Here is an 18,193-nt window from a genome sequence, read left to right as displayed (position 1 = left end):
ATCTATTAAGCCTAATTAGTCCATGATTTGACAATGTGTTGCTACAGTAAATATTTGCTAATGATGGATTAATTAGACTTAATTAGGCTTAATAGATTCGTCTCGCCGTTTAGCCTCCACTTATGTAATTGGTTTTGTAAATAGTCTACGTTTAATACTCCTAATTAGTATCTAAACATTCGATGTGACACGTGCTAAAAATAAGACAGTGGAAGAAAACGCCCCCTTAGTACACAACATGGAGAATGATCACTAAAATGCGCTAGTTGTATGCAATCAATTTTAGTACACACCTGTTTGGCAATGCTGTAGGAGTATTTCTCACAAAATGAATCAAGATGTTGGATAGTATTTCTGAAATCAAAACCTTGATCCAGAGTATCCACAGTAAGATGGAAATCTTCCAGTTCAACGCCATATTTCAGCTGTCCTAGTTCATGCATCTCTGCATATATCTAGAGTATAATCAACACAACAATCATAAGCAAGCATTTGACAAAATATCGTATGACTTTCTTATCTGTAATAGGAAGAGCATGGTACATACCTTATTATCATAGTTAGGCATCACAGAGTAAGTATAGAACGCAGAATTTAGATGGTTTTCCACAAGCAATTTAACATCAACAAACTTGAAAGGTAATCGCAAGGGCTTCATTCGTAAGTACCATGAAAGATTACGAACCCCAGTCTGCCCATCAGCACAAGTACAGTCTGTGTCAGCACTAAAAGACCAATCAGCACAATTCTCAATTCCTACCATGTATCTTATTACCTTTGTTGGGTTCACAACAACAGCTCCTTTCAAACGAGTAGAATGAACATGAAGTCGGAGATCAGTCTCAATGTCCCTGCACAAAGGAGCAACAACCTCCTACAGAAAAAGAAAATGACCACAATCTTGAGCATTTGTTTTTTTTTCCTGCAAGCAGTAGTTCGTTGTTCTGCTAGTGTACTTCAGCTCAGTTTTGAATTAGGCTTTCACAGAAGTAGGTTGAAGCTGTCTTTCTTTGGTTCCTACTCAAAATGGATTTCCTAAATATCATCAACAGTAGTATATGTGAGCCAAAAAAAAAAATCTCACCTCCCTCAAAGCATTCTCAATGTCTTCCTCATAACTCTGAAGAGCAACTGGTCCCATGTTCCCAAGTTCGAGGAGTGACGTTCCATCAGAAAATGCATCGACGATATTTCTGTTAACTCAAAAATAATCAATGCAAGGGAAAAGAACAGTTGTGGCTGAGACTTCTCAAATCTCAAAAAGATTTAGTGAGAATGCTTTTGAAAAGTATTTAAGGTAACAATCTGAGGAAACAAACAAAATGAAGAATAAAGAAGTTACAAACATCAAACAGAAGACCCAATCAAAGAATAAGATTCATGCACAAAATAGAGCAGAAAACTTAAAATGCATTATTGCTAATGGTTCATACTAAGCCATGTGGTTATAAGAACATTATGAAATTTTCCTGATATCTTAAACACTTACTGTAGCCAAGACAATTTGCAAGCATCTCCGTATACCATGGATAACCAAGTCGAAAGCATCTCTTTTATCCAATACAAGAAGCAACATTTTGTTCTTTCTTCAATCAGAGACTGGAAATTTGAAAGAACTCTGAACTTTGATAGAAGCTTCCTCACTTTACACAGCTCAACATCCAAGTGACCCTGCTTTGTGGCTACGCATATCAGTGTTACAAACATCAAACAAAACAGATAATCTATTAAGAAAAAAAAACAAGATGATAATAACAATAATTCATTGAACTGAAAATCAAGAGTATGCAATTCGCAACATTTAACACCTGTTCTTGAAGATTGGACGGATCTACTTGTCAACTCAGACTTCACAATATAGTAAGCTAAATCTTGAAGTACGCAAGCAAAAGCAACATAACCACATCTCAAGTTCTCAACCATACCCACAATTTGGTTAATCTGTGTTAACTCAATTAGTCATCATACTACCTTTTGCGTTAAAAATGTCTTGAGATGCAGTTTTATGAATTCACATTCCCCTCAAGCATTATCACAAGCTCACAAGCAAACAAACTGACCAAACACTAGGAAACTAGCATCAAATGTTGTTGGGAATCGGGATCCATGTTATCTCTAAACATGCTAGGCTACATTTGTGCTGCACAGTACCACACAAGCACTAAAATTAGTATTTCCTGAGGACCCTCAAGCCAGCTACAGCAAGATGGTAATAATGATTGAATAAATGTCTAACACACCAGACTGTGTAGAATATCCACAGTAATAGAAAGTGTCAGCTGCCTTGGAGAACTTCCACTCCCTTCAAGCAATTGCAAGGATATCAGAACCTGGAGTAATTCAGGAAAAGCAATAATAAGTATTGTCAGTTCTAGATATAGAATTGTCGAGCTAAAGAGATTAATAACATGTATACATCACGTTTGTATCTTACAGAGAAAATGGTTCACATTTGTAACCGACACTAAGCTGAAAAAGAACCATCATAATCTCATAATAGGCTATCCAGCATGCTCTACAATTTTACTGGCACAACAATTACTAGTCACACAAATATTAAATGCCAACTCCAATACCTAGCCAATTTGTATATCCTTCAGAGACGGCAAAGCTACAGGAAACCTTCAAGTCAATCTGTTTTCATTTCTTAGTGATTAAAACTCATTAAACACCAGCAAAAATTTTGAAGCATTTCCCTCTTTAACTAATCATACAAATGGCGATAACAAAATAGCTGCAATAAGAAACAGGATAGCCAGAGTGGTAAACACATCATGCATACCATTAACAAGAGATGCTTTCAATTAAACAAATAAATGCAATTAAAAGTAATTGAGTTTGTATCAGTGAACTTTCGATTTCTGCATGTGCTGCATATTCTTTTACCAGTTTTACACAATGAAGAAACTGGCCAACAAACAAAGATAACAATTCGCATACTTGTATCAGAAACTGTTCGAAGGTGTGTTACCAGTGAAAGTGAATCAAGAAGCTTTGTCTCCATCTCCGCACTACCTATACCAATACTATTCCATGTCAGAAGTATGGGCATAAAATAAAGTGCACAACAAAGTGTTACACTGTGCAAATAATTGTATGTTTGAACACAATCAGTCACCAAGCTAAGAACCATAAAACTGTATATGATCCATTACAGCATTTTAAAGAAAGGGAAGAAGAGTATTTAGTTGTATATGTGCATACTAATGAAAGATTGTTTCTAAACAGTGGATTGGTGTACAAAAACAACAGATAGTTCCTCTCAAGCAAACAGCATCTTCCAACAGACAGGAGTGCACAAAACAGTACAAATTGTGCCTTATGCTCTGTTTCAGTTATATGAAGCCTCAGGGAACAAAATTGTATCCTTCTCTTGGGCAAAAGAAACAAACAGATAGTCTCACATACCACGTCTCAACAAGCTAAGAAATCCTGTTTTGCTAACTTGATCAGCCTTGGCTATTTCGCTTTGCAGTCTAGTCTGCTTAATGGACAAAGTAACAGAACATCAGCTCCATGAATAAAGGGAAAACAACATAAAGTTTAGGGAGTGGGCAAATGAACCTTCAATGGTACTAGGAGTAGTTCAATATCTGATTGAATGATGTTGATAATGTGAGGAAGACTGCGTACTATGTTGGACCCTCTTGTGTTGAACAAGTCTCCTATGGACTAATATATTAGAATGAGTAGTGTTAAAAAAAAACTGGTGCTTTGAGTTTCAAGAAAAATTTAGCGGTATTTTGTACCTTCAGAGACACAATCATCTGACAAAGAGATTTGGCTTTCTCTCTTCTCAGTGGAACCTTGAAATGAGCATTAGAGAAATCAGGCAAAATCATTTATCAAAAAATCCAATATGATAAAGAAAAAAGAGAGACCACATACAGGTCAACAAAATACAAAGCATACAAGAAGCAAAGGGAAGTTAGTAAGTGTAAGCCTAAAGTACCTTAAGATGCATATGTAGGTCGAGCATAGATTGAACAAGTATGTGTATTCTATCTGCAAGAACTACTCCCTGCACTGAAGCAAAGAAAATAAGCATATGCCTACAGAACTGAGTCTTATAATGCCATGCAATAAGATTCTGCCGATACTTTAGATTCAGCAACATTGATGAAAAGCTGCTCCAAGAAACACTTCAAAGAAATAATCATCAGGAAGTAGTATCAATTGCTTTAAAAACTAAAAGTTAGATAATTAGTAGCAGGCTCAAAAAGTTTTCACTTCTTTGCCAACACAGATTAAGAAAAAGAAAATACAAACAATTTGACCAAAGCAAGAAGCCACTTTCAGATCATGGTATTATGCAGTTCAACCTCAATATATGCCTTACATGTTTGGCAGTTCAATTGAACAAGTAAGAAAATTTCATTAGGAGTCAACTAGAAAGCAGAATAAGTAGAAGTTAAAATATGACCTGCAAAATCTGCTTCTGGAGATGTCGAACCCACTCCTCAGTCAACATCTGCGACTGAAATCAAAACGAGTGAAAACTCAGCATGTATTATAGAGCCAAGTAAATCAAAACTCAGAATGTAGTATAGTACCGATGGATGAACAGCTGACTGGAATGAAACGGACCAACAAGAAAGTGTATCATTTATGGCTTGAATATCCCTGCACATACCGAATAACATTTACATTAAAGTGAATTTTCAAAAGTAAATCAAAGACTGAGCATTGTCAAAGTGATAAGCACAAGCCCATAAAAGTGCTTAGACGTGTGGATATGAAGCAGAGTCAGATGACACCAACATGTTCGTAATCCTTTCAATTAAATTATCTACAAAAACATGTTAAAGAATGGAGCTACATATGACATTCAAGAAAGGAAAAGTGAACACCTCAAATTTTAAAAGTGAATTATGATAAGCTACCTTCTAACCATCATATCCCTTTTTCTCTTTCTAAGCTTAATGCAGTATTTAGCAGATGCTTCTTCCAAAAGTGTACTTATCTAAGTAAGCCAGAACTACGATTACCAGATTTAAAACTCTGCAGATAGAGATAATCTGGAAACAGAATAGTAACAATGGAGACATAAAATGTTTGACATTAGGGATCCTGGTACGGCACTGCTGAGCTGTACATGAAAAGAGGGAAAAATATGCACACCTTGATTGCACTTCATTTAAATGTGCAAGATAGTTATTCTTCATGATTTCAAAAGCTTCACAAGCTTCCTTAATGGGAGGCAACGAGGATAGTGCTGGAGGGCAATAACACTTCATTAAATCAGATAGCACGATGCGCTTTCCACCTTCAATATAGATCACTGGAACCATCTGAAACATCTCTGTTAGTAGTTTCATGGATTTCTTATCAGGAGTTTCATCTGAAAACATAATTCAAAAAATAAAAGTTAGACCACTGCAAATATAAGCTGTAGCATACTATCATTATGTGAAAAGGAAGACATTGATAGGGTAATCAGAATGGGAGAAGCAACACAGGACCATTCTCTAACTTAAATCATTTTTTTGTGCTAAAAAGCAAGGTGAGAAATTTAGATGAAAAATATTAAGTGAAATGTATGTTTAGAGGAACAGCAGTAATAGAATAACATCATCCATATCTACATCAACAATCAAACATGTAATTTTCTTTTTTGGCATGGTCTATTCTGTATTGGTTCATGTTTTCCTTAATATAAATCAGGTATAATATGCCCTAGGGCGTCTTTTGTCAAAAGCAAAAAAAAACAATCAAGAATGTTGACCAAGTACCAGTTGCTGATATGAAGAATAAAAGAAGAGCTACAAGATGGAGTATAGTCTTTCGATCATATGGGAGTTCCTTTGAAGATCCTGAAATCCAAACTTCAATGTTGAGGGGGAGAATGGCAAACAAAACAGTTACATAATAAAGTAAATCTATTGAATAAATTACTAAATTAGGTTCAAGTACATGTTGCTCACCAATGCGTAGAATGATTTCAGAACTGCTTTCAGCGAAGCAAGAATGAAATGCATCTAGAAGTTTCTTATTGGACCTAACAAGGTCTATTGAGGAGCGCAAAGGTGAATCTACTTGCAGTAGTCGCTGCAGCAAAAAAATATGCAGTGAGACAAACAGCACAGCACTTCACGAAAGGTGTTCCAAAAGGAAAATAATGAGTGAAGAGGAAAGTTAATGCACTAACACTTACGTGGAAAAGGCCACTGTCGAAAATTTTCTGCAAGTTGTGGACTACTTGATCAAGGAAGTCTACATCCTCAACGGACATACCAAATATATCGACCTCTGATTTCACTTTACTCATCATCCTACGAAAACGGAACCAAAAGCACGTTTATCCATTTTAATAAGGCTGGATAAGGTGGTCTCTAAGATACATGAGTGCATAAAGTATACCCTGGTGTTAAAACTTTCTCAATGAAAAAGAAAGTTATCGGAGTTTTGCCTATCGTTATGAAATTACGTGCTTGTTTGTTTACCAAGTTCCCCATTTTTCATGAGTGGCCGCTGACCCACAGCTGAAGCATTTTTTAATTACTTTGCATATAGATGTGATTCATTTTGCTGACATTAATTTTATAGTTTCCAAGGCATAAATATTCTTTTGTCGTACTCTCTACTCCAATTCTTTTTTTCTGAATTTATACATTCAGTCATCACTCACTAAACACTGCAGTATTCCACTTTTCACTATTTAAGCAGATCACAAATGAATCCCACAAACATTAACCGTGTTGATTCAAATGTTCCCTTAAGAAGATGTGCTTTCAGCATAACATCTGCAGTAAACACTCCCCATATTACCTGAGTAGAATGATCCAGACTAAATGCACTTAAAAACTACTAAATGTTAGTACCTTGAGAACAGGGATAAGTAGCTCTTGACATGCCCATTGTGCCTCAAGATTTCATCCAATAACAGGAATACCGTAAGCCCCTCACCAAGCGATCCAAACACTGTCCTTAAATCAAAATTCCTGAATGAGTTCAATGGCCGAACATTCTTGTCCCGGACTGAGCAGATCACATCAAGTTGCCGGAGCAGGTTCCCAAGGATCATTATCAGCCCATTGATGATTTCATACAGCTCGAGCAACAATGGTATTGAGTGGGCAAACAACTTTTGTGGCTCCCCCTCCAGAAGTGCCTCACCCGAAACCCCCGCATCGTGCCCAAAGAGGACCAGTTGCCGATAGAGACCCTTTGAAGCCTAGATTAGTCAAAAGAAAAATAGATAAGGTAGAATGCACAACCAGTAGCCTTGTGTAGAGAAGAAAGATGTTTGCCTCCCACTGCTAAAGTTGGTAATGGTCTGAAATCCAAACCAAAGCTGCACCAAACCATTTCTAATTAATCACAGCAGGTGGACCCAACCAGACCAACCGACGCTCATTTAAAACCAAACTGATATAAACTAATGAGCAGCTTCCAACCGAACAAAACCACCACTACTACCTCCTACCAGTTCCTGAACATGGTTTTCACTGTCTACCAAGCAGCAACCTACGCTTGCCATGCCATTCGATGTCACAATGGAAAGTTGATCCTTGCGTTAATTAGCATCATCTGGCAACAAATTAGCAGCGTCAGGCATGGTGGGAGAGACGGGCGTGAAGATCTGGAAGGGTTTCCTCGCCACACGTGCGCAGACCATTGAAACCCAATCTAAATTGCCCCAAACCAATCTCAGCTAGAAACTGAACCCAAACAAACTAATTCTCAGGGCCAACCGATTCCCACCAAATCAGGCTCAACCAGATCAAAGACCAAACCGAGAAAACTGGTTTTACACCGAACCGTTGGCAGCTTTACCCACTGCTGAGCAGCTTGTGTACATAGGTATGTGCTTGAAGGTGTCAGTGTGTTACACTGTACCAAAAACGACAGTGTAAGCAACAACAAAAGTAGTGACATGTACCCATGATACAAGATTTTACATTATTTCAGGACCGGCATTGCTCATGGAGCACATTGTGAATCGAACAGGCATGCTAATTTTTTTATGAGATGCTTGCCAGAACAGCCTCTAAATCTCAATAGGCTCAATTTACTAAACGCGTCCAAGCAAACCCCGGAATTCAATGTCGAATTTGCAGTTCATCAACTACAGTTGGAAATGGAAGAGTGGGCTTCAGCAGCGTGATCCCAATACAGAGAAATGAGTGGGTTTCAGCGAGGATACCGCATCAGAAAGGCGTGATATCTCGACGCTGGAGTGCGAGAGCACGGCGACGAACTTGGCGACCGCGACGTTGTCGTCGGCCGCAGCGGCGGTCAGGAGGAGGGACACAGCGCCCGCCCCCGCGGGGTCGGCGGGGGCCACGCGGAGCCTGACGGGACCGGAGGGCGCGGACGGGGTGGGGGAGGGTGTTCCAGAGCCGGAGCTGAGTTCCGAAAGAGCGGCGCGGGAGCGGAAGCGCCACTCGTCGACGTGCCGCCGCAGCTTCTCCTGCTGCTCGAGCAGGACTGCGCGTGAGAACATAGGGGCGAGTTAGGGAGCCGATTTAGAGTGGGTGGTAGAGATGTAGGAACCTCAGGAATACTTACGTGAGGCCATGGACGGCGTGGAGTGGTGGCGGAGGCGACGGCGCCGTCCGCCGTCGGTCAGATACCGGAGAGGGGCGGACGGCGGAGTGGTGTAAATTTTACACCGGGCCCCTTCTCCGCAACATATTTTGTCCAGAAAGGATCGTCAATTTACAAAGGAATAAGTCCACGTTACCCCCGAACCCTGCCAGTAGTCGAATGGGACCGAACCCTCCCAATAGTCTAATGGCACGTTTGGTTCCACGGATTAAAGTTTAGTTCGTATTATGTTCGAATATTTAGATATTAATTAAAAGTATTAAATATAGATTAATTGCAAAATCAATTGCACAAATGGAGGCTAATTCGCGAGATGAATCTATTAAGTCTAATTAATCTATGATTAGCACACATTTGCTGTAGCATCATATTATCAAATCATAGACTAATTAGACTTAATAGATTCGTCTCACGAATTAGCCTCCATACGTACAATTGTAATTAACATATATTTAATACCCCTAATTAGTATCTAAATATTTGATGGGATAGGAACTGAACTTTGGACTAAACAACCAAACATACCTTAAGATACAACCCTAATCTATGAAACCGGACATCAGGACCCCGACCCATGCCAGCCTAGTTTTGGTATCCACGTCGGCAAAGAGGCCTGGTTAAAACAAACCCCCTGCCCTATTTCTCTACCCGTTGGTGGTTCTCTTCCCCTCTCTTCATCTCTCGCGTCAAAACTAGTCCCCGCCGACCATCCTCTCGGCGAGGTTGACAGAGGAAGATGGAGAGCTTGGGAGCAGGAGCTTATCCTGGTCGAGCTCGCCGTCGATTCGTGGTGTCGGAGACGAGGGGATCTCTCAGGCCCTATTCCGTATAGGGGCGGTGCCGCCCGTCACCTTTGAGTGCTAGAGAAGAAGGCACCGAGATGTATTATTTCAGTGAGCTGAACCGTGCAGGTTAGTTTCCAATATGGTGTCGATTTGTCTGATTTTTCTCTAGATCGGCAAGCTATTTGGCTGTGCAGGTTGGATTTTTCTATGATTTTTTATTGCCGTTTGATGACACCACCACCCCTTTGTCAGGAAACTATTGATTGATTCAAGGGATATGTGGATGACGCGGTAGGCGAGGAGCGAGAGAATGCCATAGAGCGTGGCTAGCGCAAGCAGCATGCGCGTGGAGTCCCCAGTGCCCGCGACGACTGCAGCGGGAGCGGGGCGCCAGCGCGGCGGCGTGCGGGGGCCATCGGATGTGGAGGTGAGGGGGCGAGCGGGCAACCTCAGCGGCGCCGCCGCTGTCGTCGCGATGCGCGAGCGAGTGAGGATTCGGAAGGGCATGGTGTTGTGCAGGGACCCTCTCGTGACCCAGCCGCCACGAAGGAAGAGAGAGCTACTGACGGAGAGAGATGAGGGATTAAAAACACGCGGCGTGAAGGGCTGTGCTGACGTGGATGGATGGTGGGTGACGTGGACGCTAGCGCGGATCGAAACCGGCGTGGAGCGGGCTCGGGGGGTTCGTGTGCCTGGTTTGTGCATTTCGGAGGTTAGTTAGACGATTTTGTAATTAGGGGTTGAAATTTAGACCACTAGAAGAGATGGGGTTGTAATATGGACTTCTTCCTTTTACAAAACTGAAGCAAACTGTGAGGATTTTTTAGTGAAGTTGGTGCACACAGAATTATCTTATTTAGAAGGGAGAACAGTTTCCTTATAATCATGAAATTCTATCAGGGCATCTCCACTTGCTTCTTCACCAATTCGAACCTAAAGCAATATCAAATGCAAAAAGTAAAAACGGTTTTTGTCCATAAGCATCTTGAAACCGTTTTCTCAAAAAAAAACCATGAACCGATTCTGATTTCCTAATTTTTCGTACCTCCCGGAAGAGAGAAGGAAAATATTTTTACCAAACGTTTATCTAGTAGAGAAGCCAAAGCCTAAATAATTTTGAAGAAGTCAGAGCCCTACCGTACACTGATGGCACGTAAACCTATGCTTTCATGAACATATATTAATTTAAAAAGAACATAATTCATATGATCAAATGATATTATTTTCTAGTCTTGTTTTTAAAAGTATTGTGGCTCCCCTATCATGTCATAATAAATTTAGAAATAATTTGAAAGGAAAAAAAGATAGTAAAAAGATCCTTTTTCATCTCGCTCACTTCTCCCCCTTGTACTTTTTTTTGCTGGATAGCCCTTGCACAGTTGCACTGTGAAAATGTTATGTGTTTTTTTCGCTCAAAGGCACCAACCTTAATTTTCGCTACCAAAAATATAATTTCTCTCTAGAGTAGAGCTACATGTATTATTTTTGTAGTTTTTGAATTAGGTGTTGTTTTTCAAATTAAAACAGTATTGTTTTTTATTAAAAAGTTCATCATTCGCGCATTCGCGAGTTCCTTAGCGACCACCGTCTTCCTCCGTTCCCCGCCGGCGATGCCACGCCCCCACCAGGCTGGGGGCACTCGGCGGCACCATAGGCAGATCAAGCTTCCCCTCGCCGACCCATCGGAGGTGAAGCAGGGCAGGTCCGCCACTCGTCCCCGCAGAACGCGTCACGCCTCGTCGCCTGTCGTAACGGAGGACCTGCAGCCGCCGCGTAAACCGTACGGCCTCTTTCGCGTTTATCATGTTCTATTGTGAGGATCCTGTGTCAGGCTATATTGGTTGATCTAGTGTTAGTTAGGTTTATGTATTGGTCGATCTAGTCCTAGGCCTTTTGTTGAAGGATGTGGCAGTGGGTTTCTAATTTCTATCGGATACAAGTAGGGATTGGTGGTTCCTTTGGCAGAGTTGAGATCGGTAGCGAAAGACCTCATGATCATTGCCCTGGGGTGGAAAGGGAGTTGTTCAATTGTACCGACAGGAAAAAAGTCCTAAATTGATATGAGAGGTTTTATGATTCCTGACCTCTGTTTACTTGGAGATTGAATAGTGATGGTTCTCAGATACGGATTTGTTGGATTGTATTCTTTGTGCTTTCTCCTCTTCAGGTGTGAGGTGCCTGCGGCAGGTGCTTCTGAGTCCATGGAGTTGGAGGAGTTGCTCAACATTGCATCACTGGAAGAGTCGATCTTTGATAGTCCACAAAGTGTGCCACATAAAACCATTGGCGGCTCATCCAGCTCGTTCCCATCCAGATGTCAGAAGCTTCTGGCAAATGTTCCTGATTACATGTTTGCTCTAACTCTGCCAGAGCCAGATGTTCCATCCTTTGATGAGTTTCCTGACAATTCATCGGAGGAGAAGCTTGTGGAAGGTGCTGTTTCATCCTTGGAGGAGTTGCTCGACACTACGTCATCAGAAGAATCAATCACCGCCAACCCACGGACAGTGCCACATAACACCATTGATGGCTTATTGAGAACATTCCCATCCAGGTTCGGCAAGCTTGTGACAGGTGCTGCTGAGTCCACATAAGCACTAACTCTGCAAGAGCCAGATGTTTCATCCTTGGACGAGTTTTGTGACAGTTCATCGGAAGTGTCAATCAGTACCAGTCCACGGATGGTGCCCCACAACACCATTGATGGCCCTCTGCCATCAGCTTCATCTCTTGGGTCTAACATTTTGATCCGGCAGCCTCCGAATTCCTTTGAGGTGTTTTACATTAGGATTGACCGGAGGGGAACTTTCTGGATGTACCCTAATCTGGGTGGACCATTTCAGAGCATAGATGAAACTGAAAAGGCTATCAATAGTTTTCTTGATATGCAGCAGTGTGAAGCAAGGTAAAGTTTCTTGGCTTTGTTCTAGTTCATTTATCTCCATTGCAAACAACTGTGGTGGATTATTGTACTCAAACAGGACTGGCACAAAAAAGGAGAATACCTATAGTGAAAAGTGGTATTTGGTTCAAGCTATACTGGACCATTTTAATGATGAAAATAATCTTTCCGGGGTGTGCACCCTCTCCCCCTCTCACTCTCCCCCTCTCTCCCTCTCTCTGATGTTACACTTTGTTGTGTTTCTTATTTCAGAATCTTGCGTATGAACTGGAAGATCTTTTGAGGAAGCAATGGGTTTTGGAGAATCTCAGGTGGTATTATCATTTCAATTTCACAACAAAGCAAAAGGCTGACGATAACCCTAGCACTGGCAACAAATTATTCTTTGCTGAAGTGTCGTATATTAAAGAAAAAGATGCCTTGGAGGTCAACTGTTGCCGCATGATCAAATCAATTGCTGAGGGTATCCCAAACTCTTATCTTACTTAACTTCTACATCGTAGTGGTTAAGTGTACAGTTACAATTTTAACTTCAACTATTGTAGTCTGAAGGAATATTTGCTTACATACATATATACTGAAGTCATTTACTTCATGCGGCCTTTTGCTTAGCGCTTATGCTGTGTATATTTCATAGTCATACACTTTTTGCAACTCTAATCAAGAGACTTGAATTTATATTTTGACAATAGCTATGTTGGCGCATAAAAAAATGTTGAAATACAGGTTCTGCTTGTGCTAGCACTTCGGTTAGATGTAGTTGTAAATTCGTTGGTGAGTATATGATTTCCAATTCTTTATTATAGTGGCGTCAGTTTTGTGCCATTGTCTTATGTTCGAATATTTCATGCCATTCATGACCACTGCAGTGTACGATAATGTAATATCTCAAACTGTTTCATGCACATGATTGTGCACTGATTGCATACATACAATTTCCCTTACCATAAATTACTTAGGCAGTATTACCATCTTATCGTGCACGGTTGCTAATTTGGTGCTAGCTATTTTGCTAGATGTTTTTTTCTATGTGTGTGTCTCATGCTACATATGATCCTTGCAGTTTATGTTTGTGCACCATCTTAAACTGTTCTTTACCCCCAATTACTCGGCTCTTATTAACATCTGTTTGTGCATGATCGGTGATATAGCTGTCTCTTGCATCCTTTGTTTATGAAGGTGGTCACTGTTTTGGTTGTAAAAACAATGGAAGTCCTGATATGCAGCACCCCATTGAGACTGATGCATACACTGGTGGTCACTTGGATGGATATTTGCCATTTGGTTGTGATGATTTAAGCAGTTCTGATGATAACGTATGACGATTCAGTTTCCTGTTTTTTTTTTCAGGATAACATATTTGCTACTCTATTGCTAACTGCATGTGCTCCCCATCTCTTGTACAGGATGATGATGGCGATGAGGAGGAGGAGGAGGAGGACGACGACGACGATTAAGGGCATTCGAGGTATGGTAGGTTTGTATCTTCTGTGTCAAGAAAACATAATGTTTCAGACTGGGAAAACAACTTGTTTTCCTTGTCTAATATCTAGTTTACTTTTCTGGAGGTACAAATGTGTTGTTGCTTACTTGATGACAACTGAGTTTTCTGTCCGGTGTTATTTCTTACTTGATGATTGGTGAGTTTTATTTATTTTGTTAAGGGTCTCAAAGCAAGCGTGGTGGATGCATCTTATAGGGTGTGCCAGTACACAGTTGCAACTTATCCTTGTATCCGCTCGTGCTGTTTTGCTTTCCATTCTGTTTGCCAAACGTATGTGCATGCTATACGATATTTACAGCTATACTTTTGTTTTTGGTCACTAGATCATGGAATGGGTGGATTCCTGCATCCTATTGAGCTAGTGCAGATGATCAGAGTTATCCAGAGGGTTGTTTCTCTGCTCGGCATGTGCTTCTGAATTTCTGATCGGACGTTGGTGTCAAGATCTGTCTCTCAAATCGATGTTGTACAGATATAAATGGGACAGTTAAGAGTCAATATGCCAATTTTTTAGAATGGTTCTTAGTCGGATAAGAAATGAGTGCCATGGGTCTGTCAGAGTAGTTGTCATACATGAATAAGATGTTTTCTGTTCCTCTCTTTTTTTCCCCTCTCGATTCCTCTGCTGGTAGCCTGCTACTATGTGTCTAGGAATACTATCAGTTTTTTTGAAAAAAAAAAATCAGGCATGTTATGAGCTCAGTGCTTCAGGTGCAATAACAACACCAAACTTCAGAATTTGCTGTTCAAAGAAACTGCAAGATATTATATGATACATTGTCCCCACATGTTGGTTCTCTATTGTTCATCGTATTATGTTGTTGTGGGCACACAAGAATGCTAGATGAAGGGCTCCTTTGGTAGGGTTTCTCCACCGATTTTTGGTGAAGCTCTAGTAACTTCAAAATAGCTCCATCGTCGAAGCCAGAAAGAAGTCACAAAACAACTTACACTAAAGAGCAGGAGCTAAGGAGCTAAAAGAAAGGGACTTCACCAGCTTCTCCTCCCTCTCCAAGTATTAATTGACTATAAAATTACTTTATTGCCATTGAGAAGCCGTTTTACCAAGCATTGTTCAAAATGACTTCAGCTCCATCAGAGAAGCCACTCCACTATAGAAGTTGGAGTCGGAGTCGTTTTGACACGAGCTGGAACTCTACCAAACGGGACCCAAGCAGATGCGAGAATTTCCGGATATTAGCCATAGGGCCTAAAAAGTTTTTGGGCTCGGCATGGATGCAGGCCTGATCACAAGTATTCACATCCTCAGTGACCAGCCCATTTCTTTTTGAGAGTGACGTCATGCGTTCGCAGATTCGCACGAAGCACAAGAGCACTTTTGATTATTGTTGTAATAAAAAGATTCATGCCATGTAAGAGTGGCATCTTGCATCACCATCGTTATAATGATGTTTATAAAACTGCAAAGGCAAAGTTGATTTCGTTATCACGACTAAACTATTTCGATTTTAAATGGTGTCATTATTGTTGGCATAGCACAAACAGTGCTGTCTGCGAGACTGGCATAAAGAAAAAAAAACAAGGGGAATTCCAGTGCTGAGATTGAGAGATGCCCGTGGACCACAACCTGTGGCCAACGCTGAGACTGATGAGATGCCCGTGGAGAACGACCTGTGGCCAACGGTAATGGAAAAAGATTGCCAGATGCCCAAAGCATTTTTGACAAAGTTTTGACAACCCCAAATCGAGTCCCTGTCGTACGATACGTCTGTTCATCGCTGAATTCCGGGTCGGGTCCAATGTCACGGGCCAAATGGGACGTGTAAAAGAGAAATTCAAAAGGAAGTTGCTGGTGAGCGGTTGTGCTGGACTACATTTTTTTTTTCTAAAACGAACAGGAGAGCTGTCAATTTTTTATATTAAAAAGGAGATCTTCCTAAACGGGAAAAAATGTATACCTGCCGCTTCGATTAAGAAAATGCACTAGTGTTTGGAACAAACAACGTCTTACGATGACACTTATGTGCGACCAATTAAAGTGGAAATGGAAATGTACTTCGCTCCTGCCATCATCTAGCATGATAAGTCGTCCCTAAAAGCAGGACGAGGATACATGTAGAAGAGCTGCGTATCTTTATCCGAAAACGATTAATCATGCTGATAACTTGAGAATGATCTTAAACGCATAAACACCTGTAGCCTTTTTTTCCCATAATGTAATGGACGGTGCCAAGTGCCTCTGTTTTCTAGACAAAGGCAGATGTGTTTGTGGCTTTGTACAGGTGGTAAGGAAGATTGAAAAGCATCGTGCTCCTGGGTGAACTGTTACTTTCCTCGACAGAGTTGCACGTTTGATTGGACTAGAAATTTTCTTTGGAACAAGCATATATTTTTTTTCTATACTGCACCAGAGCCAGATGGTGACCAAGGTGGCGATGCAAAGTGCCACTTGGCCTCCTCCTTTTCCCCTGCGTACCTAACATGTGCTTTTGAATCTTTGATCGTCCTCTTGTGCATTAGTTTTCAGTGTAGTTTAACAGCTTCAAAGTTAAGCTGAAATCAAGAACCAGTGCTTAAATCTACGATACTCAATGCTTATGAATAACTACGATGATTTGCAACAAGATGGAGCCACAACAAAAGGAGTCATCAATAATATTACGTGTATACTATGTTCATTTATGGTAACCCTACTTACTTTTTGAACTTTACTTTCACTTCATTACTCACAAAATAAGATTGAATTATTCATTCATGGCTAATTTTATCTTTTACTTCTATCAAAATCAAAAATATAATCAGTGTAACATAGCACGCCAATCCGTCAGCTATATCTACTGACACCAAAAAGTCAATAAACTCCTAAGCAAAAAGTTATACAATGCTAAGATGATCATTATGATAAAAAAATGTTTAAGTTTAATATTGTGTGCGATCAATTTAATTGTAGATTATATATTTTTTATTTGGTTCGATGCTACTTTAAGCATAGTCCATCGATGCTACTTTAAGCATAGTTAGATAACAAATTTGCATTTCATCATTATTTTAGGTTAACATCTTTCGTATCGGCGCTCCTCGTGCGCCAACCTAGCTGGTTTTGGAAAATACCACCTCGAACCATGTGTTATGTGCCATCCTTTATTGTCGGATTTAGTGACGGCAGTCCACCAGGGTTACTCGGGTGGTAAATTTGTAGACAGGGAGATTATGAGACCAAGAACTCGAATGGTAACACAGGGGCGCAAGGTTTAGACAGGTTCGGACCTTCGGAGAGTAATACCCTACATCATGTGTTCTTGTGGATTGTATTGCTATTATGGTATGCGGAGAGTTGAGATAGGATGTGTTACCCTCATGAGCGTCCCTAACTGCCTTATATAGGCTGATGGCCTAAGATTACAATTGGTTAGGATCTAATCCTAGTCGGTTTGTTACATGGAAAGCAATCTAAGTCGGTTAACAACAAGTATCCCGTCATATCTCGGCAGAATCCGTTCACCCGGCATCCGGACTTGTGCTCCACGTATCTTCATACTTTGGCTCGCACGGCATGATCAGGCGGGCCACTTGTCAAGACTGACCAATATCCTGATCAGTGAGGATCCATGGGTACCCTTATCCCTCACTTATCCTCAACTACGCTACCCATCAACTACGGAGTCATGGATGGTTCCAATGATCGCTCTAAGGACGCGGTCTCCTAAGTCTGTGTGTAGTTGTAGATCTGGTTATGTATGTGTGGTGCGAGTGGGGCATGCGTGTATTGAGTTGGTGTGCATATATGAATGGATACTACAGCTGTACGCAGACGAGAAGCATTGTACGTGACGAAATAAGAAGCTGTACGCAGATGAGAAGCATTGTACACGACGAAATAAGAGGATGTATGCAGATGAGAAGTATTGTACGTGACGAAATAAGAAGCTGTACGCAGATAAGAAGCATCGTAACCGACGAAATGAGGAGCATCGTAGTCGACGAAATGGTATTTTTCAATCTTTTAATTGGCCCAACCCTATCTCTGTTTGCCTTGGCATTTTGTGGGTTTGTTTTTTGCGAGGCATTTTTCTCTATTAGGCTGCTGCGCCCTCGGCCACTCCCTTCTTTTTCGTTTGAAGCGATATTTTTTGATTTTATGTGACGCCATACACTAATTTTCTTTGTCTTTTTCTCGAGGACACTAAACAAATAAATTCTTAATTTTTAATTTTTCGTACTGTGTTTTTTGCAAAAAAATTAAATTCTTAATTTTGAACTAAAAACTATTACCCCGCAGTACTTGCACCGTGGAACAAGAAATCGAATATGCCTAGATGCGCTAACCTCTCGTGGAAACCAAAGGCGCATCGCAGCTTCCCCTCCTCCAAGCAAACCCATGCGCGGAGGCTGACGGGCGGGCTCCACCTGCTCACGTGTTGGAGATCCGGCGCCGCCAGGTGGTCCCGCCCCATTCCTCCACGGTCTCTTCTACAAATAGCCCGGCCGGCT

The 18,193-nt window shown here is 40.9% G+C and overlaps 1 protein-coding gene and 1 long non-coding RNA gene across 3 annotated transcripts in view; one reads left to right on the top strand and one right to left on the bottom strand.

The window, feature by feature from the left end:
• Nucleotides 1-8,628, bottom strand: part of LOC101770826 (WASH complex subunit 4) — a 12,396-nt gene extending 3,768 nt beyond the window's left edge. For both annotated transcript variants that reach the window (XR_002677382.1, XM_004964411.3), the window contains exons 1-20: nucleotides 8,512-8,628; nucleotides 8,147-8,430; nucleotides 6,822-7,174; nucleotides 6,155-6,272; nucleotides 5,925-6,048; nucleotides 5,733-5,813; nucleotides 5,122-5,341; nucleotides 4,554-4,623; nucleotides 4,424-4,477; nucleotides 3,953-4,021; nucleotides 3,750-3,806; nucleotides 3,565-3,672; nucleotides 3,409-3,481; nucleotides 2,972-3,015; nucleotides 2,241-2,330; nucleotides 1,490-1,671; nucleotides 1,085-1,193; nucleotides 776-874; nucleotides 548-691; nucleotides 294-455 (exon numbers count right to left, since the gene is read on the bottom strand). Coding sequence is in view for 1 of the 2 variants with exons in the window: in XM_004964411.3 (XP_004964468.1) it covers nucleotides 294-455; nucleotides 548-691; nucleotides 776-874; nucleotides 1,085-1,193; nucleotides 1,490-1,671; nucleotides 2,241-2,330; nucleotides 2,972-3,015; nucleotides 3,409-3,481; nucleotides 3,565-3,672; nucleotides 3,750-3,806; nucleotides 3,953-4,021; nucleotides 4,424-4,477; nucleotides 4,554-4,623; nucleotides 5,122-5,341; nucleotides 5,733-5,813; nucleotides 5,925-6,048; nucleotides 6,155-6,272; nucleotides 6,822-7,174; nucleotides 8,147-8,430; nucleotides 8,512-8,521 (2,451 nt within the window). In the remaining variant the exon portion in view is untranslated. The remainder of the gene's footprint in view (nucleotides 1-293; nucleotides 456-547; nucleotides 692-775; nucleotides 875-1,084; nucleotides 1,194-1,489; nucleotides 1,672-2,240; nucleotides 2,331-2,971; nucleotides 3,016-3,408; nucleotides 3,482-3,564; nucleotides 3,673-3,749; nucleotides 3,807-3,952; nucleotides 4,022-4,423; nucleotides 4,478-4,553; nucleotides 4,624-5,121; nucleotides 5,342-5,732; nucleotides 5,814-5,924; nucleotides 6,049-6,154; nucleotides 6,273-6,821; nucleotides 7,175-8,146; nucleotides 8,431-8,511) is intronic.
• Nucleotides 8,629-10,906: 2,278 nt separating this feature from the next.
• On the top strand, nucleotides 10,907-14,509 carry LOC101755952. Its single transcript, XR_002677340.1, has 5 exons — nucleotides 10,907-12,240; nucleotides 12,490-12,700; nucleotides 13,417-13,553; nucleotides 13,644-13,705; nucleotides 14,065-14,509. It is a non-coding gene; the product is annotated as an uncharacterized LOC101755952 (long non-coding RNA).
• The last annotated feature ends 3,684 nt before the right edge of the window (nucleotides 14,510-18,193 follow it).

Source organism: Setaria italica, chromosome IV (genome assembly GCF_000263155.2).
Source record: "Setaria italica strain Yugu1 chromosome IV, Setaria_italica_v2.0, whole genome shotgun sequence".
NCBI classification, from domain to species: Eukaryota; Viridiplantae; Streptophyta; class Magnoliopsida; order Poales; family Poaceae; genus Setaria; species Setaria italica.
This window is presented reverse-complemented; position numbering and strand designations above follow the sequence as displayed.